This window comes from Dermacentor albipictus, chromosome 6 (genome assembly GCF_038994185.2).
Source record: "Dermacentor albipictus isolate Rhodes 1998 colony chromosome 6, USDA_Dalb.pri_finalv2, whole genome shotgun sequence".
In the NCBI taxonomy this organism is placed as follows: domain Eukaryota; kingdom Metazoa; phylum Arthropoda; class Arachnida; order Ixodida; family Ixodidae; genus Dermacentor; species Dermacentor albipictus.
The window spans coordinates 94911884-94938011 of record NC_091826.1 but is presented as its reverse complement, the minus strand read 5'-3'; the positions used below and the strand labels follow the sequence as shown (position 1 = coordinate 94938011).

Below are 26128 nucleotides of genomic sequence, written 5' to 3'. Positions count from 1 at the left end.
CGGCAGGTAGGCTAGGCCTAACCATCCGTGAAAGCAAATGATCTCGGCAAAGGTAGCTGTGGACTGCAAAGCTGTTTGTATTTGGCCCTCAGAACCTTTTATTTACTATTTTTTAGTAAACTATAGAAAGCGAACCCCCTCAAAATTGCATCAGCTTTTTTATCGGTGCAGCAGTACCAATCAGCGGCAGGTTTCCTGGGGTTCATTCGAACACATTCAAAGGAGTGCTGGATTCGTTTATTTCAGGTTGACTCCACAACACTGCGATAACTCATCAGGTGCGTACTAACTGCTCAAAAAATGAAGCTTTTCTGAGCTTACGTCTTTTTCTTCTAGGATACAGCTATCCACAAAGTGAAAAGGGAAATGCAAAAAGAAAACGAAAGTGTACCAATCGCAGACGCCGGCACCACGCTCTTTAATCTGTTATGGATTTTCAGTGCACTTACTCGGCCCCATCGAATTCCCCTCCACTTGAGCGTGCTTATCGCCTCTTTTCAGCCATTAGATAAGACGTGCCGCTCAATGAAGGCAATGTTATTCGTTTTTCAAACAAACAAAAGGGACCTCCTATGAACGAGGAGAGAATTTGATTGGTCTGTTCACACAACCGGTGGGTCATCGCCCGATGCTTGCGTAGGCGGTTACACAGATTTGAAGCCATGAGATTGGAGTAAAAACGTATTGGAATAGCTTTTCGTTATAGGGCCCCAGTGCGGAGTAAATGCAACCTGCGCAACTTGTAGTACCAGCCACCGAATTGCAGGGAGAACCAGCGTGTGTGCCACACACAACGCTGGGCTCGAGCGTCATCGCAGCGAAACCAGCGTCTCGTCCAGCGCGGTCTAGCTCCTGTTCAGTGTTCTGGCCGATGTTCGAGTGACTCCCAGTGAGCGCCCACACCCCTATGAGAATCCAGTGTCAACAAAGGCACTAGTTTTACAGTGGAAGGCGCTGTTTTTTATTTTTTTTCAAGAGGGACGAGTTTCAGAAATACCATAATAGCCTAGTTCTGCAGTCGTTTTATCAAGTTTCAACTGAAGACGTGATCGCGAGAACCGTATAAAAATGCATTGCTCTTATGAGACGTTGGCCGGGAAATGAAAACAGAACGTAGTGTTCGGAGCAACACATTGTACAGAATCGTATCAACATTATTACAATATGCTCTTCCCAAAAATTATAATAAATGCATTGTTACGCATGAATGTAAAGTGTGCCTTATTTTGTCTGGTTCGTCCATAGATCACGTCACGCGGTTACAATGTACACCTACACTTTCGTGGACTCCACACTGTAAACGTTGCTCAGTGCGAGGCCGGTGGCGGCACGACCAGCGAATACCTCCGGCAATATAGGTACTAAATCTGACTAGGTGGTAAAAGTGGTTTTATGATTTCGGAAGCAAGGGTTCGCCACGTCCGTCAAGTAAAATCGCCTTAGTGAGCATGAAGCTGTCGTCCCGCACATTATAATTGCTCACAAGTTCATGTCATGATCAAATCATCCACGTGGTGGTCGTCTGTTAGATTAGATATTGCAGGTTCACGGAGACAGACGGTGCCAGAACAAGCGATAGCCTCTGCTACGAGAGCAGCCTGGGACGGTCCAGGATGAGTTATTGTAAAAGCTGGTGCTATCATGCAGCTGCATAGTTCCAGCATGGTAAACAGAAATCCAGCACGTCCGCCACGTAACAAAGGGGGGGGGGGGGGGGGTAGCCTAGGACTTCGCGCAGTTTTGCAGCAGTAGCCGTACAATGGTCAGTCAGAGCTATGGGAAAACACGCCAGAAAGCACCTTCTGCCGCCGTCTAATACATATATTACCTTGGCCATCGCTTGTTGTAAAAAGTAGATGAACAAATAATACGCCATTTCAGCTTCACATAGCGCACAGTCGTGAGAAAACGATCGGTGTTTCTTGAAATAGGGGTCAGAAAGGTTCGTCTCGACTATTCCGTTTCTTTTTCCAAGGTTCATTCTTCAAACCACTAAGCAGAAAAATGGCGGCTTACCTCAGCACACCTTAGTTGGGAATGCGAAATCATTATTGTGCAATTGAATGGCGCTCAGCGGTCCTTCAGTGTTGCGCTGTGAGAAATGTAGGATGGCGTTACGCGCTGCCCGAGCCAGGAAGCCACAGCAGCATGCGCGTCTAGTGCCGCACGCTACCGACGCGATAATGATGATTTATTGGCATTCCCTTTAAACGGGGGCGGTGACAAGTAGTCACCTAACCTGCTTGATTTATTCAGAAGGGCTAGACCTGTATTTTATCGCAGCACTCTTGTAAACATCTAATTAATCATATTTTTTTCTTTCAGAACGTCTCTGTCTACCTTGTACCGCTACGTATGACTGTAACAAGTCTGGCGATATTTGTCTCTTCCCTGTTTTTTTTTTTACACAAATGATCTAAACGTCCCTTGCTTCTCTTTACTACCGACAGGTTCCTCCTTCCACCCACTTTAAATCCAAGCCGTTTTGGAAGGTGTAAGTTACCTACGGGTCTCCCTGAGTCAATCCCTTCGCATTCCTTTAGGGTGGCCTTAGTGGTCTCTGGATTTTACCTGCAGCATGCACAAGCCTCATCAAGTTGAGAATATTTCCTGTGGTATATTCTTGTCATTAGGCAACCGGCGCGAGTCACAAATGTCAAGACTCTTCCCTCCATGTTGTTGAAATTTTCCCTTCTAATTTCCTTTTTCTCATTCTCGTAAATCTCCGTGGTCTTTTTGTTTCTATTATTTGCATAAAATTCACTGTCTCTTTCTCTCTTCCCTTCTGATTATTCCTGGTTCTGTACTTACACTTTCAATTATCTCGTACATGGTTGCCAACTTTCTTGACCTCTTCCTCCATTCTGTATCCGTTCTTTTCAGTTACAGATATTGGCAAACTTTAGCCGCCCGTGTATTTTCGTCTGTGTTCCTGAGGTTTTCATCAAAAGTAATTTTGCTTCCGCTTCTCTGACTTCAAAATAGGCCAAATCCATGTCACCCTGGACTGCCTCATTTGTGGTTTTACCGTGGGCTATCAAAGCCAATCCGCCCAGCGATCTTTCGTTAACTTCTATCCTCGAAATGATATCCGGTTTTAAGCATAGAATGGAATATGCGATTGTTAGCGATGGTACCATTACTTCTTTCCGAATTCCACGCGCCACCTTATATTTATTGTCGCTCCAAATTGCTCTAATTTTCATAATTGCTTCCTTGCGCTTCCGAGTTACTTTCACATTGATTTTGTCAGTGCTTGAATAAGTCTTTCTTTTGTATGTGTTTACGCCATGGTATGTTTATTTATTGACTGTGGGTTAGACATACTGTTGAATTGACACCACGTAATTACTTGTCGCTTCATTAAATATCATTTCCGATTTCTCTGTACTAAAGTCAAGGCCTAAATTTGTCGCTGGGTTGCCACAGATATTCGCAGGTGTCTTTAAATCTGTTGTATTGTCCGCTAGTAGCACTAAGTCGTCCCCATACATCAGTGCGGGAACTTTCTGTTGCACCATTCGTCCATTACGCATGTAAGATAAATCAAACTCTGATTCGCTGTTTTCCAGTCATTTCTCTGTGCCCTTAGCGCATGGCGTGAGCAATAATGCGGCCACGCCAATTGGGTAGCCAATGGAAATTTAGGGGTCAATTGGGTGCAGCAAACGAATCAGGTCGGCATTTTCGCTCAACGGGCCATTTGACGTTTTCGCATTACAGTAACTTTTGAACGCCTGATATTAGACTGGCCGAAGGGGTGCGAATCATGCTTCCCACTACCCGTATAGGGTCAACGACAGCCGGTGAGGACACTATGACCATCGAACAGCACATATGCAAAAAAGACGATGAAAAGTAGGGTAGTCGTCAATGCAACATGAAAATAATCAAGCTACCTTACGTATGTAGAAATTTCACTTAGGATTGCCAGAGGGCTACACGAATCCTTCTCTTTACGGGAATGATTAGAAAGGAGTATCGGGACGCGTAGGGTTTGATGTTTTTATTCAGTCTTTTCAAAGTATTTGTACAGTCAAATATGTTGAGCGTAAGAGACTTGAACCACATCGACTGTTATCCAACATGTAAATGAGAACCTTGCACAAAGTAACATCTAAGAGACGACAAATATTTTTACGAACAACAAAATGTGACACAAATGTATAGGTCTACAGATCTTGGCTTTTGTGCCCACTTTGTAATTTTGTGGTGCTATCACCATAGATTGAATTAACAAACGACAGTTTCCTCTACATCAGGTTTTCTTAGCTACACTTTCAGCTGCAGTTGTGAGTTTGGCTAAACAGTGTCATGGTTTGCGACGGAATTATTTGCGAATAGTTTCTCCATATAGAAGAGAGTTCAACTAAAGAACATTTTGTTTCAATGTTATCTTTTTTTAATGTTTCCGGTTGTTTATATATAGAGTTACTTTACTGAATCAATCTCTTCAGTAGTACTCATTCCTGCTGCGCTCAGGACTCCAACTATGTTTCTGTGTAGTATCTTACATTTCACAGTTTTCTGCCGGGCTTTATATATGTCCGTTTTACAGGGATTTAATACCTGTGACGCGCAATTGTCTAGTTGTCTTTCAATTTCCTTTATCGGTTGCTCTAGAAAAGCCAGGGTCTTTATTTGCAGACTAGACTGGCGCCTTCCTTGATAATCGACAATTTTTTTAGTTTCCTTCAATAGATTGCAATAAATTAGGTTGTATGAACGCTTAATTATTCACGTTTACTGTTTTTGTCGCAGTAATGGTTCCAGTAAATAGCTCTGCTTATGTGAGATATACATTGATCCTTAACTAATGCTCGACCTTTTTTGCAATGCATTAATTGTTTATCCAATGGAATGGTTCCGAAGACCCTGACAATAATTATTGTATTTAGTGATACATTACCTCTAGATTGACTGATGCACGTTTTTATGTACCTGACTATCGTATATATTGCAGACAAAAGAAAGCACTTAATATATAGTCTGTCATGATTCAGTTCGCAAAGAGCGCTTGGCATCGATATTTCATTGTACGTCTTCGATGAACTGACTGATAAATTGACTGATTGATCCGATTATTAGTAGAATGAGTGATTGGTTGATTTATTGATTAATCGGTGTACTTTTCCAGCCGGGTACATGGACGCTTCAAGTGGAGAGTTCAAGCAAGGGACGAGTCGTTGTCAACATCCATGTCGTGTCCCAAATCAAGGATCTGAACAATAAGCCGGTAGTGGCTTTGTGCCAAATGTCGGAGACAGTGTTCAGCCAACCAGAGGATGCCGTTATACTTGTTGATGTGAGGAAAGGCATCAACGTTGTCTTGGCGGCAAATGTAACGGCTGTGGTCCGTAATACACAAGGGCTTAGTTGCCCTGTCCGGCTGTATGACGACGGCGAGGGTAAGGACTTCTTGGCATTGTGTTCTATTTATTTATGGGAGAGAGCATCATACATTTTAAAGAAGGCTATGGTATTATATGTGTTGTTTAGTTAACTCGTACGAGACAAATAATGCTCATAAAATGCAAGCAGAATTGTTATCAGGAAAGGACGAAACATGTGCAGGTAGCCTTTCGCGCACTTGCAGGGCCGTTAGTGCCGGAAGTTTCTCATTTCCGGCACTAATGCACCCAAGCACACGAAAACTCCGATTGTGATAAACCATATGATCAAGCCTTCCAGTAGTGTGATATCGTGCATATAAACAATATCTCGCAGACCCGGCGCGGTGGCTTAGTGTATTGCTTTGAGCTTCTGCGCCCGATGTCGCCGGTTCTATACAAGCCATGGCGGCCACATGGTATTTGTGTACTCAAACAAAGGTGCAGGTTGCAGAACCGAGGGTGGTAAGAATAAATTGCCCGATAAGGTGTTCCTCATAACGTATTCTGGTCGTTGTAGAAGATAGACTGCAAAATTTAGTGTTAGTTTTAAGGCGAAAGCCTTAAATTTCCAAGTTTCGTCTTGGTGTTGCGCTGTAATTAATGAATTCATGAGCATGTACAGCGGAAGACCGATGGCCCCGGCTTCACATCCAAATTATGTGCACACACACACACACCACACACACACGCACACACACACACACACATACACACAAACACACACACACACACACACACAACAACTGTTGCAAGGGTGCATAGCATGAAGCAGTATGAACAGGATGAACCTAGAGGGGGATGAGGGCTAACTTCTAACTAAAGTTTATTGTGAAAATGAGGTAACTTGTACAGTTTATCCGAAAAATTAGACAGCAAGAAGGCCAGATAAAAAATTGTGCTTGATGCAATCAAACATCAATAAAACGTTGCAGGAAGAAAACACACATCAAAATCCCAAGTGCAGGAAAAAACAGACATTACAATTGCCAATCACGTGCGCCAGCTATATCACGAAACATTCTTTTTTTTTTCTTTCAGCAGACAGACTGACAGCTTGGTTATCGAAACATGCTCTTCTAGTTCCATGCCATAGAAAAAAAAGCTTGTTTCTTGGAAGGTAGTCGCATACGCGGGTGGTGATCACAATTATTTTTGGAACGCGGGCGCTGGCACCGATTTTTGTCGTTCCAGTGGCAGCATATGAAACAGGCTTTTCACCTTATCGTGCGTCTCTGTCTCACTACGACTTCCGTCATGAGGCGCTGCCCAAATAGTACTCTCCCTCACGACAATAACGCAGGCGCGAAGGGACAGAGTAGAAAAGGATGATCGCAATGGTGGGATCAGTGAACGGTGGGATCAGTCGCACCTGGCTGGTATTGAAAAAAATACAAGAGGAGGCTGCGTGTGCCTTCTCCTATATTTGTACGTAAGGGAACTCCCGCCACATTTACTGGAGCTGGCGCTTCAGAGCCAGTGCAAAGCTGGTCTGCCACAAAGCCAGTCTGGAATGGCGGCGAGCCTACCATATGAGCGAGGCGGCAAATTTGTATTTTTTCCTTTAAAAGCAATTTGTACATTACATATTCCTGTCTGAAATAAAGCACTCATAGCTATCTGGTTAGTGCAAGCAGTCCAATTTAAGTCTAGTTCACACCAGGGTACGTATTCTGAAACTATCCCCTTCGGCAATAGTATCGCCGTCAGGCGCGCTGATTTGCGCGTTGAGCAAAACGGGATGACGTAATGCTCAACCATTTAATCAGTTCACTGTATTTCGCAAAAACAGCCAATCAGCGCGCTCCAATGGCAAAACATAGCCAAAGTGATAGTACCGCCGAAAGTGACTGGTTCAGAATATGACTCAAGTCATCGAGTAGCCAGCGACTGAGTGAAAGATATTGCTTTTCAACCAAAGTGATTATTTCCGGAGATGTAATACGCGACCGATAGCTTTGCAACGAACTTGATCTTGCGACTTCTGGGACTTATCAGTGGTACTAAACCCTTCTACGTTTTTTTCGAGCATGCGTAATCATTGCAAACTATTATATATATAGAAAGCAATATTTTGCTACTGATGATTCATTTGCAAGGCCACAAAGCTAGTGGAAGTCTGGAAAAAAATTGCTCTGACATGACTTTACCTCATATCGACAAAATTTAAACCAACAATTGATTCAAAGTTATGCCTAACTGATATTGTATTCACGGGCTCTTGGTACTGATTTTACAGATCCTGATGTCATGGCACAAGATGGTACGTACAGCGGCTACTTCACCCAATTCACGGGTGGAGGAAGGTACCCTGTCAATGCATACATTTATGGTGACAATAAGACTCGACATGCGTACCGTACGCCGGGATTCCCCCCTGACGCAATTGCTTGGCCTACGGAAGACAACCAAGGTGGGTTGATAAAAAAGTCAAATTATGAAGTTTTACGTGCAAAACAACTTTCTGATTATAAGGCACGCTGTAGTGGAGGACTCCGGAAAGTTCGACAGGGGGTTCTTTAATGTGCACCTAAACCTAAGTACAAGGGTGTTTTCGCGTTTCGCCCCACCGAAATGCGGCAGCCGTGTGTTAGCTGATGAACCCTGCATTTCGGTCCATTACGTAATCTCTCGTATTGCATTTATTCTGCTCTAACTGGTAAGAGGGACATTGAGACATTAGGATAAGCGTAAGTGGTGTTCTTTCTGCGAATCCTATCTGAGAAACCTGATCTAATGAACTTGCTACAGTTGGCGCCCGCTAGAAAAAATTCTTCAACGTCGAAACTCAGACGAGGAGCAGAAGAAAATATAAGGCAGTGAACCAGCCATGTTCCTTTCACGGCCGATGCTGCTCAAAACTATGGCAGGCAATTAGTAACTTGGCCGCGTTTCTACTGCAGTAAGGCATCGTTATTGCAGAGGTTTTACAAAAAAGCTTTACAGCATTTTGCCGCAACTCGTATAAAGTATTGGAGGGCGTGCACGAGCTATAAATGGCAGATTTCCTTCATGGCTAGGATTTGTGCACTCGAAACGCGAGAGACCCGTTAGAAATACGCATATCTTTACATTTACACGACGACGAGAATTATGGTGCAGCAATAGGGGTCAATTTGTGGAATCTTGTCGAGGTTTAAATATATAAGGAGTTCTTTTTTGGATTTCAGGAATGTTTTTCGTAGAAATCAAGAGATTCACTTGGCGCTTTTAGTAGACGCCAAAGACAATATTTGTTCTATTCATGCAAAACACAAACGAGTATTGGTTGTTAGGAATTGCATATTCAAAGGCGCAGTAGCATTCCACAACTATAGCAGTATATCATAGCTTAATTTCTCCGAACCGTTGTAGAGAATAGTCTAATTGTCATCAAGAGAAAAAAAATGGAGCTGGGCAGAAAATGTAATATGCCGGTGAGATAACCGTTGGGCCATTAGGGTTACAGAATGGATAGCAAGAGAAGGGAAACGCAGTCGTGGTTTACATGAGGTTAGCTAGAATGCTGAAGTTAGGAAATTCACGGGCGCTAGTAGGAATCAGTTCGCGCAGTACATGGTAATTGGAGATCGCAGTGAGAGGCCTTCGTCCTGCAGCGTACACAAAACAGGCTGAGGATGATAATTTCTCCAGAGGAATGTAGACAATATTCACAATATTAGGTCGATTCTTGTTTCTGTTATTGAACCATTCGACGTGCAGTGCAGTAGCGCATGCATGGGACCGTGTGTTCCACGTCACTTGTGCCACACCTTTCCCTCCAACATTGAGCTTGACCTGGAGGTTGACATACGCACTGCAATTGCTTTATGCATATCGATAAGTTGACTATGTTGTGTTTGCTTTAAAACATGTGTGAAATTCATTAATAGCAGTGAAATAGCTGAAATTTTCTTAGCAGTCTTCAAAGGGTGGTGAGTGCCAAAACATTTGCACATAAGCTGCCATACAATGACCGCTGACAGTTTCTAAACATTGACGCCTGAAGGCATGGTGGAGACTATCATGTGTGACAGACACTGCACAACTCATTCCCACATGTTGGAATGCTAAAAAATAAGCATCTACATTTACTTGAAATCTACACCATATCTAGGAAATCAATTGCACAGGTACCTTAATTCAAGGAATGGATTCTGAGTATTTTTCATCTTATCAAGCCGAAGCTTGTCATAATGTAGAGAAAAGTTCGAAAACCAGCAAGGTATTCCAACAATGAATACTTCACGCAGGACACGTATACCTGCGACATATTTCCGTCATTCATCACATTATTGTCTGCAGGTACTGCACGGGTGTTGAGTGTCGCGTACCGCGTTGTCCCCAAATGCAACCTTAAATGTTCTCTTCTTTGAAATCGCCCGCTTAGATTGCCGTACCTAAACATTGTCGCGGTAGTAATACGTTTGCTATATGGTTTGCAGTGCCACAGAACGAAACATGGGAAACAGAAATTATACAAGCGCCAGACAGCTATACATTCGAGGATACCCTCCTGGGAGAACAGAAGCCCACGGCCCCATTCCAAAGAGTCACAGTTGGCACTCACTTCCAGCTCACCAGCAACCTGCAGCAGAAAGACGTTCCTCCTGGTACAATCTGGGACTTTAGAGCTGTGAGTGGGTACGTTGAGATCGACAGGACGCCTATCGTCTGTCTTACGTGGACTTGGCCAGGAGCGCACATGACACACGGCAAAGGTGCGTATCATCTGAAGCACCCATCTGGAAGTTTAGAATAAGTCACGTCAGAATACTCAACAGGAGCATTACGCCTGGCAATAGGAGTGAGGAAAGACTTTGGTGGGCGTAATTAAAGTGGGGAACAATCCATTCTAAATCATCAACATCATCAGCCTGGTTACGCCCACTGCAGGGCAAACGCCTCTCCCATACTTCTCCAACTACCCTGATCATGTGCTAATTGTGGCCATGTTGTCCCTGGAAACTTCTTGATCTCATCCACCCACCTAGCTTTCTGCTACCCCCTGCTACACTTCCCTTACCTTAAAGGCCAGTCTTTAATTTAATGACCATCGGTTATATTTTCTCCTTAACACATGTCCTGCCCATTCCCATTTCTTTTTCTTGATTTACACAAAGATGTAAAAACCTCGCGCTTGTTCCCTCATACAATCTGCTCTTTTTTTCCCTTAACGTAACACTCATTATTCTTTCCAAAGCTCGTTGCGCTGTCAAGTTAAGTAGAACGCTTATCGTAAGGCTCCAGGTTTGTGCCCTGTAGGTGAGTACTGGTAAGCCACAGCTGTTATACACTTTGCTCTTGAGGGATAATGGCAACCTGCTGTTCATGATCTGGGAATGCCTGCCAAACGCACTCCAGCGCATTCTTATTCTTCAGATTATTTCAGTCTCATGATCTGGATCCGGGGACCTGCCCTCTATAACCTCTAACCTGCCCTCTATAGATGTATTTCGTTACCACGTGCAGGGCCTCGCTACCTATCGTAAATTGCTGTTCTCTTCCTATACTGTTGAATATTAGTTTTCTGCAGATTAATTTTTAGACCCACCGTTATGCTTCGCCTCTCCAAGTCAGGGAGTATGTATTGCGATTGGTCCCGTGAGTTACTAAGCAAGGCGATATCATGAGCGAATCGCAACTTTCTAAGGTATTCTCTATTCACTCATATACCGAATTCTTCCCAATACAAGTCTCTGCATACGTCCAGTAAACACACTGTGAATATCATTGGAGAGATCGTATCTTTCTGCCTGACCCCTTTCTTTATTGGGATCTTGTTGCTTTCTTTATGGAGGACTACGATGGCTGTGGAGCCGCTATAGATATATTTCAGTATATTTACATACGGCTCGTCTACACCCTGATTCTGTAATGCCTCCATGAGTGCTGAGGTTTAGACAGAATCAAACACTTTCTCATAATCAATGCAAGCTATACATAACGGTTGGCTATATTCCGCACCTTCCTCTATCACCTGATTCATAGTGTGAATATGGTCTATTATTGAGTATCCTTTACGAAATCCTGCCTGGTCTTTTGGTTGACAGAAGTCTAAGGTTTTCCTGATCCTATTTGCGATTTCATTAGTAAATACTTTGTAGGCAACGGACACTAAGCTGATCGGTCTATTATTTTTCAAGTCTTTGGCGTTCCTTTCTTATGGCTCAGGATTATGTTGGCGTTCGTCCAAGATTACCGTCCGCTCGAGATCGCGCGTGATTGCGTGTACAAGGTGGCCTGTTTTTCTATAACAATCTGCCCACCATTCTTCAAGAAATCTGCTGTGACCTGATCTACCCCAGCTGTCTTTCCTCTTTGCATAGGTCCCAAGGCTTTCTTTCCTTCTTTCGACGTTACTTGTGTGATGTCAAATTCTTCTAGACTATTCTCTCTTCTATTATCATAGTGGGTGCCATTGATACTGTATATGTCTCCATAGAACTCCTCAGCCACTTCAAATATTTCATCCATATTAGTAATGATATTGCCGGCTTTGTCTTTTAACGCATACATCTGATTCTTGCCTATTCCTTGAGTTTTCTTCATCGCTTTTAGGGTTTCTACTATTCTCACAGCATGTTCAATTCTGTATATAATATACATCCTTATGTCAACTGTCCTACGCTTCTTGATTAACTTGGAAAGTTCTGCCTGTTCTGTTCTTCCTGTTGGGTAACAGGCTTTCATATATTGGCGTTTCTTAATCAAATCTTTCGTCTCCTGCGTCTCCAGGCAGCTTTGGGGTGATGGGTATGGGTGGTTTCTGAGGAAGAGGCAGCTGTGCGTCATTGGCTGGGGGTATCCCAATCACCTCCAAGTACAGCCCACAGTCTCCATCTGTGAATGAGGCCGCGAGTGCAATCGGGATAGCAGGGCACTGCCGTGTGGGCCATGGTGGAGGCGGTCAACAAGGTGTGTCCCCTGTAGCAGGAGGAGTGACATGGGCCACGCTCCCGCCTTGGCCAATGTCGCAGCGACTTGAGAGCTGCGGGGAGCGACGAGGTAGAGCCTAATCGTGGCCCGATTCTGCAGCTCGATCTTCTTCAGACAGGCAGGTGGTAGTGCCACGACTGGGAAGGCGTACCGCAGGCATGAGGTGGCTACTGCCTAGTACAGCCGCAGAGCACACGTAGTGGTACAGCCCTGTCTTCGGCCAGGAAGCTGGGAGACTGCCTTGAGGACACGGAGGACATGGACATGCAGGTTCTTGACAGCAGGCAGCCAGGACATCCAGTAATCAATGCGCAGCCCCAGGTACGTCACTGCAGTGCTCCAGGCTATAACTGGATGCCTTCCATGTGCAGCCGGACACCTGTGCGGCGGGCGGCTGCTCTTGGGTGGAGCAGCATGGCATGCCGAGATGGCAAGACAAATCTTTCTCAGGTGATAGCGGTGGTGTTGAAGGCTCTTTGCAGGGCTGAGTGCGCGCTTTGGTGCCTCTGTGGTGAACTTCGCACTCACAGGGCGATGTCGTCCGTGTAGATGGAGGCATATATGGATTAGTGAGGCTTGATCGGCAGTGAGAGCTGACCGGACAGGCCGCCATTGGAATCTGAACCTGGCAACGTTTAACGCTACAACGTTATCTAGTGAGGCGAGTCTAGCAGTGCTAATGGAGGAATTAGAGGGTAGTAAATGGGATATAATTGGGCTTAGTGAAGTTAGAAGGCCAGAAGAAGCATATACAGTGCTAAAACGCGGGCACGTCCTGTGCTACCGGGGCATAGCAGAGAGAAGAGAACTAGGAGTCGGATTCCTGATTAATAAGAATATAGCTGGTAAGATACAGGAATTCTATAGCATTAACGAGAGGGTGGCAGGTCTTGTTGTGAAACTTAATAAGAGGGTCAAGATGAAGATTGTACAGGTCTACGCCCCTACATCCAGTCATGATGACCAGGAAGTCAAAAGCTACTATGAAGACGTGGAATCGGCGATGGGTAGAATGAAAACTAAATACACTACATTAATGGGCGACTTGAATGCCAAGGTAGGCAAGAAGCAGGCTGGAGACAAGGCAGTGGGGGAATATGGCATAGGCGCTAGGGAGAGTTATCAGTACAGTTTGCGGAACATAATAATATGGGGATAATGAATACCTTCTTCCGCAAGCGGGATAGCCGAAAGTGGACGTGGAGGAGCCGGAACGGCGAGACTAGACTGAAATAGACTTCATACTCTGCGCGAACCCTGGCGTCACACAATATGTGGACGTGCTCAGCAAGGTGCGCTGCAGTGACCACAGGATGGTAAGAACTTGAATTAGCCTAGACCTGAGGATGGAACGGAAGAAACTGGCACATAAGAAGCCGAATAATGAGTTAGCGCTAAGAGGGAAAATAGAGGAATTCCAGATCAAGCTACGGAACAGGTATTCGGCTTTACCTCAGGTAGAGGACCTTAGTGTTGAAGCAATGAACGACAATCTTGGGGCATCATTAAGGATTGTGCAATAGAAGTCGGTGGTAACTCCGTTAGGCAGGATACCAGCAAATTATCGCAGGAGACGAAAGATCTGATCAAGAAACGCCAATGTATGAAAGCCTCTAACCTTACAGCTAGAATAGAACTGGCAGAACTTTCGAAGTTAATCAACCAGCGTAAGACAGCTGACATAAGGAAGTATAATATAGATAGAATTGAACATGCTCTCAGGAACAGAGGAAGCCTAGAAACAGTGAAGAAGAAACTAGGAATTGGCAAGAATCAGATGTATGCGTTAAGAGACAAAGCCGGCAATATCATTACTAATATCGATGAGATAGTTCAAGTGGCTGAGGAGTTCTATAGAGATTTATACAGTACCAGTGGCACCCACGACGATAATGGAAGAAAAAATAGTCTAGAGGAATTCGAAATCCCGAAGGTAACGCCGGAAGAAGTAAAGAAAGCCTTGGGAGATATGCAAAGGGGGAAGGCAGCTGGGGAGGATCAGGTAACAGCAGATTTGTTGAAGGATGGTGGACAGATTGTTCTAGAGGAACTGGCCACCCTGTATGCGCAATGCCTCATGACCTCGAGCGTACCGGAATCCTGGAAGAACGCAAACATAATCCTAATCCATAAGAAAGGGGACGCCAAAGACTTGAAAAATTATAGACCGATCAGCTTACAGTCCGTTGCCTACAAACTATTTACTAAGGTAATCGCAAATAGAATCAGGACCACCTTAGACTTCTGTCAAGCAAAGGACCAGGCAGGATTCCGTAAAGGCTACTCAAAATTAGATCATATTCACACTATCAATCAGGTGATAGAGAAATGTGCGGAATATAACCAACCCTTATATATAGCTTTCATTGATTACGAGAAAGCGTTTGATTCTTTCGAAACCTCAGCAGTCATGGAGGCATTACGCAATCAGGGTGTAGACGAGCCGTATGTTACTGAAATTACTGAAAATATCTATAGTGGCTCCACAGCCACCGTAGTTCTCCATAAAGCAACCAACAAAATACCCATAAAGAAAGGCGTCAGGCAGGGAGATACGATCTCTCCAATGCTATTCACAGCGTGTTTACAGGATGTATTCAGAGACCTGGATTGGGAAGAATTGGGGATAAAAGTTAATGGAGAATACCTTAGTAACTTGCGATTCGCTCATGATATCGCCTTGCTTAGTAACTCAGGGGACCAATTGCAATGCATGCTCACTGACCTGGAGGGGCAAAGGAGAAGATTGGGTCTAAAAATTAATCTGCAGAAAACTCAAGTAATGTTTAACAGTCTCGGAAGAGAGCAGCAATTTACAATAGGCAGCGAGGCACTGGAAGTCGTAAGGGAATACATCTACTTAGGGCAAGTAGTGACGGCGGGTCCGGATCATGAGACGGAAATAATCATAAGTATAAGAATGGGCTGGGGTGCGTTTGGCAGGCATTCCCAGATCATGAACAGCAGGTTGCCATTATCCTTCAAGAGAAAAGTATATAATAGCTGTTCCTTACCAGTACTCACTTACGGGGCAGAAACCCGGAGGCTTACGAAAAGGGTTCCACTCAAAATGAGGACGACGCAACGAGCTATGGAAAGAAGAATGATAGGTGTAACGTTAAGGGATAAGAAAAGAGCAGATTGGGTGAACAAACGCGAGTTAATGACATCTTAGTTGAAATCAAGAAAAAGAAATGGGCTTGGGCCGGACATGTAATGAGGAGGGAAGATAATCGATGGTCCTTAAGGGTTACGGACTGGATCCCAAGGAAAGAGAAGAGTAGCAGGGGGCGGCAGAAAGTTAGGTGGGCGGATGAGATTAAGATGTTTGCAGGGACGGCATGGCCACAATTAGTACATGACCGGGGTTGTTGGAGAAGTATGCGAGAGGCCTTTGCCGTGCAGTGGGCTTAACCAGGCTGAAGATGATGATGCTAATCGGCAGGGCTGCAGGCCGCCGGGCCAGCGCCAGGTTAAACAGGAAAGGGCTCATTACTGAGCCTTGTGGTATGCCCGCTGCCACCGGCCGGGGGGAGTTCCTTGATTGGCCCACTAGTACACTGAGGGCTCGTTCCTCCAGGAACGACGAGATGAACCGCCATAAGTTCCAACTAATGCCAAGTAGGTCCAGTGCCTGCTCAACGAATGTATGGGGCAGGCCATCGAAAACCCCCTTTATTTCGATAAGCACCAGGAGCACGGCGTCACCGCAAGCCCTGGCCTCCTCCAGCGCGGAGACCATGTGCCACAATGGAGTGCGCGGTGCATCGGCGCGCCACAACCCCGTCTGCTCATCATCCAGGAGGCCATGGGCACGGGCCACCCAGTCCAGTCGGACCAGAGCAATGGCCTGCATCTCCTTGCAAGCGGCGGATGTGAGGGATGGCGGCTGGTAGAAACTCACGTTTGCAGCCAGCTTTCTGGCCCTTAGGATGGGGTCACGATGGCTGTGCGCCATGACTCCGGCACCTACCCTGACCGCCAGATAGCGTTGTAGCAGTCGAGCAGGCGCTGCTGCTCACTGGCGGCCAGGTTGAGGAGCATTTGTTTCGTCGCCCTGTCGGCTCCTTGTGAGCTGCGACGCTTCCCCCTCTTCAGGGCCACTTTGACCTTGTACAGCGTCAGCGGGCCCTGGCCGATAGCCGTCACCTGGCTTGATGTGCCCCCCGGGTGGGGGTTATTCAGGGAGCTAGGCAGGCTGACGGAAGGCTGTCCTAAGGGCAGGATGACTGCAGTGCGTGGTAGAGCTGGTGCGAACTGGTCGGCCAGGAGTTTCGCAAGGGCATCTTCGCTGATGCCCAGCGTGATGGCCACAGCGTATACAGGTTGTAGGATTGCTCTCCTGCCGGTTAGATATTTGAGCAGTCTGCAAGACTGGGGTTCCCTGGACCTGACCTCGATGGCAGAGCAAAGGTGGAGGTGGAGGTCCGGAGCGGGGGTATCTGGTTTGGCAAAGCACGGTACGGTGGCAGCCTGAGCACACTCCACCATGGTGCTCAGGTGGTCACGACCATCGTCCAGCTTGCTGCACTGCTTCCGGAACAGGACCAGACTGTGACGTAGTATGTTCCTGACCTAGGCCTTCTCCCGAACCCGGGGCTGATCACGATAGGGAAGTGGTCAGACGCCAAGGTGTCCGGAGTTCTGGCTCAGGAGTAGGAGCACTGCTCGCTGGTGAGGGAGAAGTCGATGGCAGTGCGACGTTCGTGGCGGACGTAGGTGGGCTCGCCGGTCTGCATGATCAGCAGGCCAGCTCGTCTGATGGCGTCTGTGAGACCCTTGCCTCGGCAGGTGCAGCCGTGGCTTCCCCAGTCCGTGTGATATGCGTTGAAGTAACCGCACAGGACTGCATGCCCACAGACACGAACGGCCAGCTGGACGAGGCTGGAGAGATCCCGTGGCTTTCCTGGAGGGATGTCGATGCTCGCCACAGCCATGTCCTGGCTGCCCAGGCGTATGGTGACGGCGCACAACTCCAAGGGGTAACCTACGATGTCAGCAACATGTAGAACAACATGCGCCAGGGTGCTGTGGACGTAAATTGCCTTGCGCGGCTTCTTTGGCGTATGAGCTCCATCTAGGCAGGGTGCTGGAGTGCAACTGCATGTGGCACAGTTGGTGGTGCCCGAGTAGCCCGTCTAGCCAGGGAGCCGTAGGTTCTCGGCCACGGCGTATTGGCGGCGAGGAGTTACGGAGTCGCCCTCTATCGGAAGCGCCTGGCTGGCGTAGTATGAGGGATCACGTGGCGCGCTCCTCATAGCTTTTGCTGTCAGCGCTCACTGAAAACACCACGCGCGAGCTTTCCCGGACATTTTTGTAAGCACTTTCGAAGCGAGAGAAGTTTCTTACTGTCTAAATAATAATCTTGGGCAAACTGAAAGCACACAATCGTTTACAGTCGCTATCTCTTTACCGAATACGTACAGTGAACGCCACTGCGCGCGGTCGCCGCGATAGAGTCTGCCGAACCGGCTTCTTGCGTGAAAGGTAGGTGAACGCTGAGAGCAAACTATGTGAAGTATGTTCTTATAGTGTTTGTATAACTAAATGGAGCGTAATAGAATGAAGCCTCAATGCAGCGATCGCGCAGATTCGCAGCGACCGACTGCGCGTCTGCATGCTTGTCCGCACACTGTTTCGCTTTCTGCGCGCGTGCGTTTTCGCACCGTGCCATGAGCTTTAGGCCGCAGAATATGAGCATTTGACAGTATACACGCAACCATTGTTGCGTAGGCGCTATCAGAGCTGTTCAAAAATAATTTCATTGTAGAAACTTCAACGCCTACGGGGACTGTGATGTGCCATCGCGACGATTCAATCTTTTTTTTCTTCAAAATTCTTTGTCCATTCGATACTATTTCTCGAGTTGCGTCCCACTGTATGTTTATCGGCGTTCTCAGCGTGCAATTTCGCGCTGCTGCTTTTTTGTAATCCAGTGCATTAATTCATAACACAAACATGACCATATGCCATGCTTTCTTCAAATGTGCTTCTTACCGCTGCCTTTCCACTCCACTGAACTTGCCAGTATCTATAGTATCGACAAGTTGATAGACCAAACCGTCATGACATTAGTCGGGCAGCGGACTCGGGCGTGCGTCTCAGTGCGCGTTTTCAGAACATCGCAGACCGGGCGCCGTAGCAGAAATCTTCCCCGCGTCTGTGCTTGCTGCATACCCGAGTTGTAGCCGATGATTGACGGTTTTATGTTTCGCGAGCCAAGCTTCACACACCTTCTTGTCCTGCGGCTACGTGTGAATAAGGCTGACACCGGCCTCCGTGACGTGCGTCCGGCCCTGCGGCACCGAGCAGTAGCCTACCATGTCGCGCGCCTTCAAAGGCAGCCACTACCTATTGTAGTGCTTTTAAGCGTTTTAAAGGAGACACTCGAAGCGGGAAAATTTCGCCACTAAATGAAAACCGCAGCGTGCGAGGGAATTTAAGCTCGTTTTCAGCTCGCTTCGGCGCGCCCGAAGCAGCCGACGCGGCCGCTATGTCCACGTGATCCCTCCTAGCACGTCACGCCGACGGTGGCGCCAGCTTTTCCAGTGGTGGAGCTCGAGGCCAATACCTCCTGCAGTGCGGGAACATCGAAGTCGCATTGTAGGAGGTACACACATTGTTCTCCGTGCCGCAGCCGCAGCGAGTTTACATTCAACTGGAGCTCCCTTGGGCGGTGGTGGGACCTCGATGGGTTGCTAGCCATGCTGGTTTTCGGCTGATGGCACGCCTCCCGCGTGGCCGCAGCCCATCACAGGCGCTATCAGCAGGCAGCATCTCTCCGATGGCCTTCAGGGTCAGCTGCATGTTCGCGATCAGCTGTTCGCGGGATCTGGACAGGCCTGCGGTGATGTGGCTGGTGCCTCAGTGGTTGTGGTGGCGGCTTCAGATGGTCCAGTTCGAAGGGTTCGTGGGGCTGCTTTAAGTGGCTAGCCAGGAGGGAGCATCGCCGACTGCCACTTTTCTGAGCGACCAGTTACGGCGTGTGCATACGAGACCAACGCAGAGGTCTTCGCGTGCTGTGTTTCTTCCCGCACAGAGGCCCGGACGACACGAGAGAGTGGAGTAGGGGCAACCGCTATGATGGTTGCCGCCCTGTTTCCTCCTGCCACCTGGGGTAGGCAGGAGTATCGCCGCCACAACTGATGCTGTGGGCGGCATTTGGGCAGCGTTCTTGCTCGTGCGACCTCCCACAGTGACGGCAGTCGGTGGGATTGTCGCAGGTTGTAACCACATGGCCATAGCGGCCACATTGCTGGCACTGCCGTGGACCCGACCTTGCAGACCTCACCCGGAAGCGTATTTTGCTTTCCGCAGATGATTCCACGCTCACGAGAGAAAAAAAGAGGGCGAGGAGGACGGCCTAATTCCCGCCGGACGCCCTTGCACGCTGTTTGTTCTCGCCATGAGGTCCCGTATTGCCTGCGCGGCTCTTCCCATTACTGCCGCCAACCCCCTACTAAGCAGCTGTCGCGCGCACGTGGTTTACGGACGTCAGGGCGCGCCGCGCACTGCGGGTTTCTTTCGATGGCGCCTTTCAGGCAAGAAGTCGGGATGGCAACACCATAAATTTTCATTTAGCGAAGTTTACTACGTTTAAGGATTGGGCGAGTTGGTATTGCTTTCTAATACCGGCTTACAACGCAGGCTCGGCTTGTTTCTTCCTTTGTGTGTTGCGCTGCACCAGTTCTAGACTGCATTTAGGGTACGCGCTTTTCGCTACTTCTGGCATGTGATGAGTGCAACTCTTCAAAAGTGCTCTTTAGGTTACGTGACGCGTGGGTGGTGTATATTCCATTTTGACGAATGCATTGCGCCACGCTAATTCACAATTTAGTTGTGTTTCGCGTACGTGGCTTCCACTCGTGTTCCTTCTCTACTTTCACTACTGAGCAACTCAATATCGCTAATGCGCCTTCATCGACGTCGTTCCTCGTATACAATCTGGCGCCACGATTCGAATGACTCTTACTGTGTTCGCGCCAACGAAGAAAGGACGCCACCGTACCACGATCGTGAATAATGCAGTCTTTGCGGGCGGCAAGTATGCTCGAGTCCACAACACCGGCGAATAAATAAACGATGTGTTGTCGAGGTACAGTGTACTGGTATTGCATATAACAGAGGTGCGTTCAGAAGCTGGGAGTAACACTGAGAGGAATGCGATAACTTTTAAGTTTGGGGGTTTAATAAATTTAAGCTGTGCGACCATATTTCGGATTCGGGAACTGACCACCGAAACGAGCCTATCATGCTAGACGACGTCGCCCAGACGAGTACAGTGCACGACACTGCTACGCCCTTAGCACGGCCAAGAATTGATTAGTAGTAGCGCCATTATGATTTGGCCCTCACGGGCCCCAATGCAACTGAAAAAAAGAAAAACGTATTCTTATGATTGATAAGAATTCCATGCAGCTAGAAGGCCACTGGGGAACAGTCAGCCTTATCTAATCGTAAATACTGCGTAGCATGAATAGGAAGAATAAAACTTGTCCCACGTTATCAGCTGGCACGGCTCCACCGTCAGGCCCGCACGAGCGATACCAAAATAAAATACCCCAGTTCATTAGAATATTCAACATTGAAGCGTGGTTTTTATTGAAAATTGGTAAATGGTATCGATAACGAAATGGGGTCAGCATACGAATATTTTCCAGCCAATGTTCCTTAAAGATGGCGATCACAAGCGTCTTACGTACGCGAAATAGCGTTGCTAGCCTTGGGTTTAGCGTGCTGCTTCTAAAGTTCTGTGACTTTCGCTTACGTCGTACGGCAGATGCTCATGCGACACTTGCGTCGCCTGACATGCTAGCTGGTTGAATATTCGAACTTCCAAGCAAATTTCCTTATATCTTTTTCAAGAAAATAAAACTTTCACTTTCATTCAGCATATTCTTCCCAGTCGATCGACAATCCATGTCGTATTGGTAGTCTGACTCCAGCTGGAGATCCACTCGTACGCGTCTTCGGCCGTGAAGAAGTCAACACGGATGCACTTGACGCTCGCTGGGCAGTAGGAACTGGCGTCTAGCTCGCACTTGAATGTCCTGGTGCCCGCTATGCCAGTCGGAACCACTTTGGTCATAGAAACGAATATATTTCTAATGCTTTCCACTGAAAACACACACAACGCGGAAGGCACTTCTGCATTCTGCAAGTATTATTGCTCCTCTAGCAGCGCTTATGAAACAGGTGGCTCCGAGACAGGGCATCGCGCATCCGCACTCTCCAACAAAGCGCGCGCGTGAAGCCGTCGGCGAAAACCACGTGCGCGCGTCACCTGCTTTGTAGGCGGTTGCCAGCAATCATGGGAAGAGCCGCACAGGCAACACGTGACCTCATGGCGAGAAAACGGCGAGAAACAATGTGTGCAAGGGCACGGAGGAAGGAAACTAACGAGAGGCCCTACCCCCTCCGCGCGCTAGGAGAAAAGTGTGGCGGAAATGACGTGTAGGTTCTCACTTTGTTTGGCTGCTTGTTTATTTTTTTTCTTTTATTTTTTTCATTTTTTATTTTATTTATTTATTTATTTATTTATTTATTTATTTATTTATTTGCTGTATGGCCATGCATTTTGGGCCACAATGGCGGCGTTGTTATGGGTTTGAGTGCTCACACGTGTTGCTCTGGTAGGCTTCGTGCCGTGGCAAAGGCGCTGTGTGGGCGGGTTTGCGTTAGTCACCGTGTCTTGTTGCGCTGTGTTACCTGCACTGTGCTCTGCCGGATGTTGCTGTGGCCATGTGGGACAGGAAGAACTAAAGCTCGTGAAATGAGCGCGCATATGTAAGGCTGTACGCAATGTACCGCGCCATGGCACTGACAACTGACGAAGGAATATCCGCGGGAAATTTTGCCTCCACTTCAGCGGAATCATGCTAACGTGCCATCGCAGACCGAAACCGATGCCTTTCAGAATCTGTACAGTGTACGTCTTGCAGGTCAGTGATTGCTGCTTTTGACAACGCATGTTGCATTTGCGGCACGAACGGTGTCACCGGGAAACCTGATAATGAAGAATCACGCTCATATGTATTAGATGATAACTTACACTGTGCGAATAAAATATTTTACTGTTATACTAAAACTATAGAATTATTATCGCTATGTGAATGCGTGTATCATCAATTCTAGTTTTTCCTCCGATAAAACACCGACCACATAAGGAAATTTATTTACACGTGAAAAGATATGGGCGCTCCACTTTTCGGGGTGCGCGACCTGCACCCTGGCACACAACTAGGCATTGGATGAGCGGATACCCAGGCAAGCGTCCGCACAACTTGTGCGCGGAACGAAAACTGAAAAAAACGGTGCCTTTCGCGCATCGTTCGCTGGGAAAGAAACGCAGGAAAAGCAGTCTTGGCCAGTCGACTCTTCATCCTGGACGGCTGCTTTGACTTATTAAGGAACGAATCCTCCCTACCACAAGCTTATCTCATCTGTGCGTGCGAGAAGCGCAGGGAAGTGAAGGTTAGCGGATGCGCTGCAAGAATATGCAAGGCTCCACAGAACGTACACCTGCGTACACGTCTAACGGCTAGCTATTCCATGCTCCCACGTAGGCCGGGTCCACGCGCGTATTGTTCGGCACCGTGCGCCGGCCAGTCGACTCTTCATCCGGGAAGATGGGAAAGAAGCGGCTGCTTTGACTTATTAAGGAAATAATCCTCCCTACCGCAGGCGTACCTTATCTGTGCGCGCGCGAAGCGCAGGGAAGGTCAGCGGATGCGCCGCAAGAGTGAGGAAGGCTCCACAGAGCGTACCTGCGAACACAGCAAACGGCTGTTCCATGGTCGCAGGTAGGCCGGTTCCACGCGCGTACTTTTCTGCATTGCGTGCCGGCTATCGCAACAGTTTGGTTCCGTGACGCTTCACTTACCGTGCGAAGAAGGCACCTCAAGCCGCAGTCAATGAACCATAACGCGGAGTCAGAATTAAATGACATTCTGCCTCCTCGCCGGCGCGCTGTCGAAGTTATGCGCGGCCACACAAAGTTTGTTCAATAAAGCACGACGATTCCTCAAGCGAGAATGTGTTTGTGCTCATAAACTCCAAATGGATCGCAAATGGGTTGATGTGTCCTACGTGTCTCCAGTGCGTTCTTGCAGTGCAGTAAGAATGCGTACATCTTTTTTCGCATCGCCAGACGTCTAGCTCGCAAGACCGTATGATAGCCCCAGGAAGCCCAAGCAGAGAAAAGCAAGTAGAAGGCAGCGATTAAGGGGACCTTTTTAAAAAAAAAAACACGCAAGAGCTGGGTAGCGGCCGGTACCAATGAGAACAGTTGAGTTGGTTGGCGTTATACTTACGGCATGTTTATTTTCGTAAAAGCCGGTGAAAGCAGCCGATTCGACCTCACGGCCCAATTTGCGAAGTCCATTATGAACTTCTTTTAACATGAGTTCGGCAACGGCAGCGCAATGAGACATCGGATTGTTTAGTATTGCTGCGGAGCGAGCGCGCGCGTCGCGAAAGATGTAAACAAGAGAGGAGGGTGGCCCAAAAGGCGGAGCATCGCCATGAGCAACGCCAACTTCCGGCTTCACTTTTGCTTCACAAAGAGTGACGTCAGGGCCTCTCCTTAGTTTCCTTCCTCCGTGGTGTAAGGGCATCCGGCGGGAGTTACGGCGCCCTCCTCACCCTCCTTTTTATCTTTCTCGCACATTGAATCATCCGCGGAAGGCGAAATGCGCCACCCGGAACTGGAGCTTGTATATGGACACATGCTCGGGAGGGGCCGGGCTGCTAAAGCGGAGCGTCGCCATGTTGTCGGAGCGGGTCGTAGACAGGATAGGGACATTGGACTCGATCGCCCATAGACCTCTGCGTCGGTAGACTCGCCGTCAGTGCACTGTATAAAACCCGTGCTATGTCCATGGACAGCTGTTGGACGAGCAGCAACGGGAATTCCTCGGAGCACGGTGGTGGCTAGCAACTCCTCCAAGCAGGCCTGCGAGGTCGCGTCCGCAGCCACGATGTTTCTTTTTGTTAACACGGATCGTGGACACACCTGGTCGCGAAGAGAGTACAGCGGTAATCGCAAGGCGGAATCCTCGCTCGAAGGCCCCTCCCGTGACAGAAGGGCGGCACAGGGCCGTCCCGACCGCCCCTGGGTTAACTGGTATGGTGGCGGCTTGTAGAGCCCTGGCGCGGTGCTAGGCATTCCTAGAGAGTAAAACCCCTTGAAAATTTGAAAGTAGCGACACTCTCCTCAACACTGTGCTTTTTTCTTCGATTCTCCTCGCCCTCCGGCTGCGCATGGCACGCTTTTCTTCCTGGGTTCCCGCAGACGGCTGCAGCATTCTATGGAACCGTGTTAATTTGGGCCACTTGCGCGTCCCAGTGGCATTGAAAATTTAAAAAATGCTGATAAAAGCATCGATAATTCAGAAGACAACGTTTATGAGGGTTTTTTTTTCTTAGAGGCGTATGAACGGGGTATACTGATGTAAAATGAGCTTTGAGGCGAGTTCTATACTCCAGACAATTTTTCGGCCACATGATGAGATGCTTTAGTTTGTGCATCTGATGTGGTATTGCTTATGGCACATCCCTCTGCGTATGACTTAAGCGAAAGCCTTAAATCTCTGTTTCAATGTCGCGTTGTGAGCTACAGAAAATACTACGTGACCGAAGGCAGGCGGGAGGCGAAGCAAAGCACGTGCAGCCCTGTATAAGAGATGATTACTGATTAGCAAAGTAATGATTGATTAGTGGTTGGATTAGGGTGGATTAAATTGAATGAAAGTGGATTAGGGTTAATTAAGCAGGATTAAGGTGCATTAAGAAGGATTTGCGTAGAATAAGGTCTATGAAGGTGAATTAGAATGAATGAAGGTGAATTAAGGAGGAAAGTGTTCGACTAGGGTGGATTAAAGTGAATGAGGAAGGATTAATCGGAATAAAGTGAATGACCGAGAACTAGGGTGAATTAAGGAGGACTGGAGTGGATTAAAGAGGATTAAAGTATATTAAAGATTAGGGTGAATTAAGATGGAATAAGGTACATTAGGGAGGATTAAGGTCGATTTAAGTGTAAGGACCATTAGTTTCGACTAAGGTTTATTACAGTAGGCTTTAAAAACTTAATCCTCCTTCATCCGCCTTAATCTTATCTCATAGACCTTAATACTGCTGAATACACTTTAATCCACCTTAATCTACCCTTATCGGACCTAATCCTCCTTATTCAGTCTTAATTCGCAATAATGTACCCTAATTGAGCTTAATCTTCCTCCACCCACCTTAATCCTCTCTAATCTAGGGTGGTTGTTAGGGCTAGTTTGCAATTCATGATAAAAAATGACTCACAGCACAAAGGACAAGGACTGCGTGAGACGACATACATTGCGCTCCCTAATCATTGTTTATGCACCCTAATCCACCTTAGTCGGTCCTAATACTCTTTCATCAAACCTATTTCACTTTAATCGCCCTAATGTGCATTAATCGTCTTTCGTGCACCTTAATCCTGTTTCATATGCCCTAATCCTTATTCATGCACCTTATCCTCCTTATACGCTCTAATTCACCTTACTTCAATCACCAATGAATCATTATTTGCCTAATCATTCTCTTATACAGTGATGAACACGCTTTGGGTCACCTCTGGCCTTCCTTGGATCACGTGATATTTTCTGTTCATAACGCGACCTTGAAACATACGAATCGAAAGGCTTTCGTCTTAAAACTAAAAAAAAAACGCCATGTGGACTAGGTAGTGCTCACCACCTGCAATCCCACGGATATATTTGCCCCAATTTTTTTTTTCAGATCTTGCATTCATTGTATCTGACTGACGCACAAATCAACGCAAG

The 26128-nt window shown here is 47.3% G+C and overlaps 1 protein-coding gene across 1 annotated transcript in view; it reads left to right on the top strand.

Annotated features, from left to right (window-relative positions):
- Positions 1–26128, top strand: part of LOC139061294 (calcium-activated chloride channel regulator 1-like) — a 180727-nt gene that overhangs the window by 138670 nt on the left and 15929 nt on the right. Inside the window, exons 10-12 of the mRNA XM_070541067.1 lie at positions 5138–5408; positions 7630–7803; positions 9815–10090. Of these exons, the coding sequence (XP_070397168.1) occupies positions 5138–5408; positions 7630–7803; positions 9815–10090 (721 nt within the window). The remainder of the gene's footprint in view (positions 1–5137; positions 5409–7629; positions 7804–9814; positions 10091–26128) is intronic.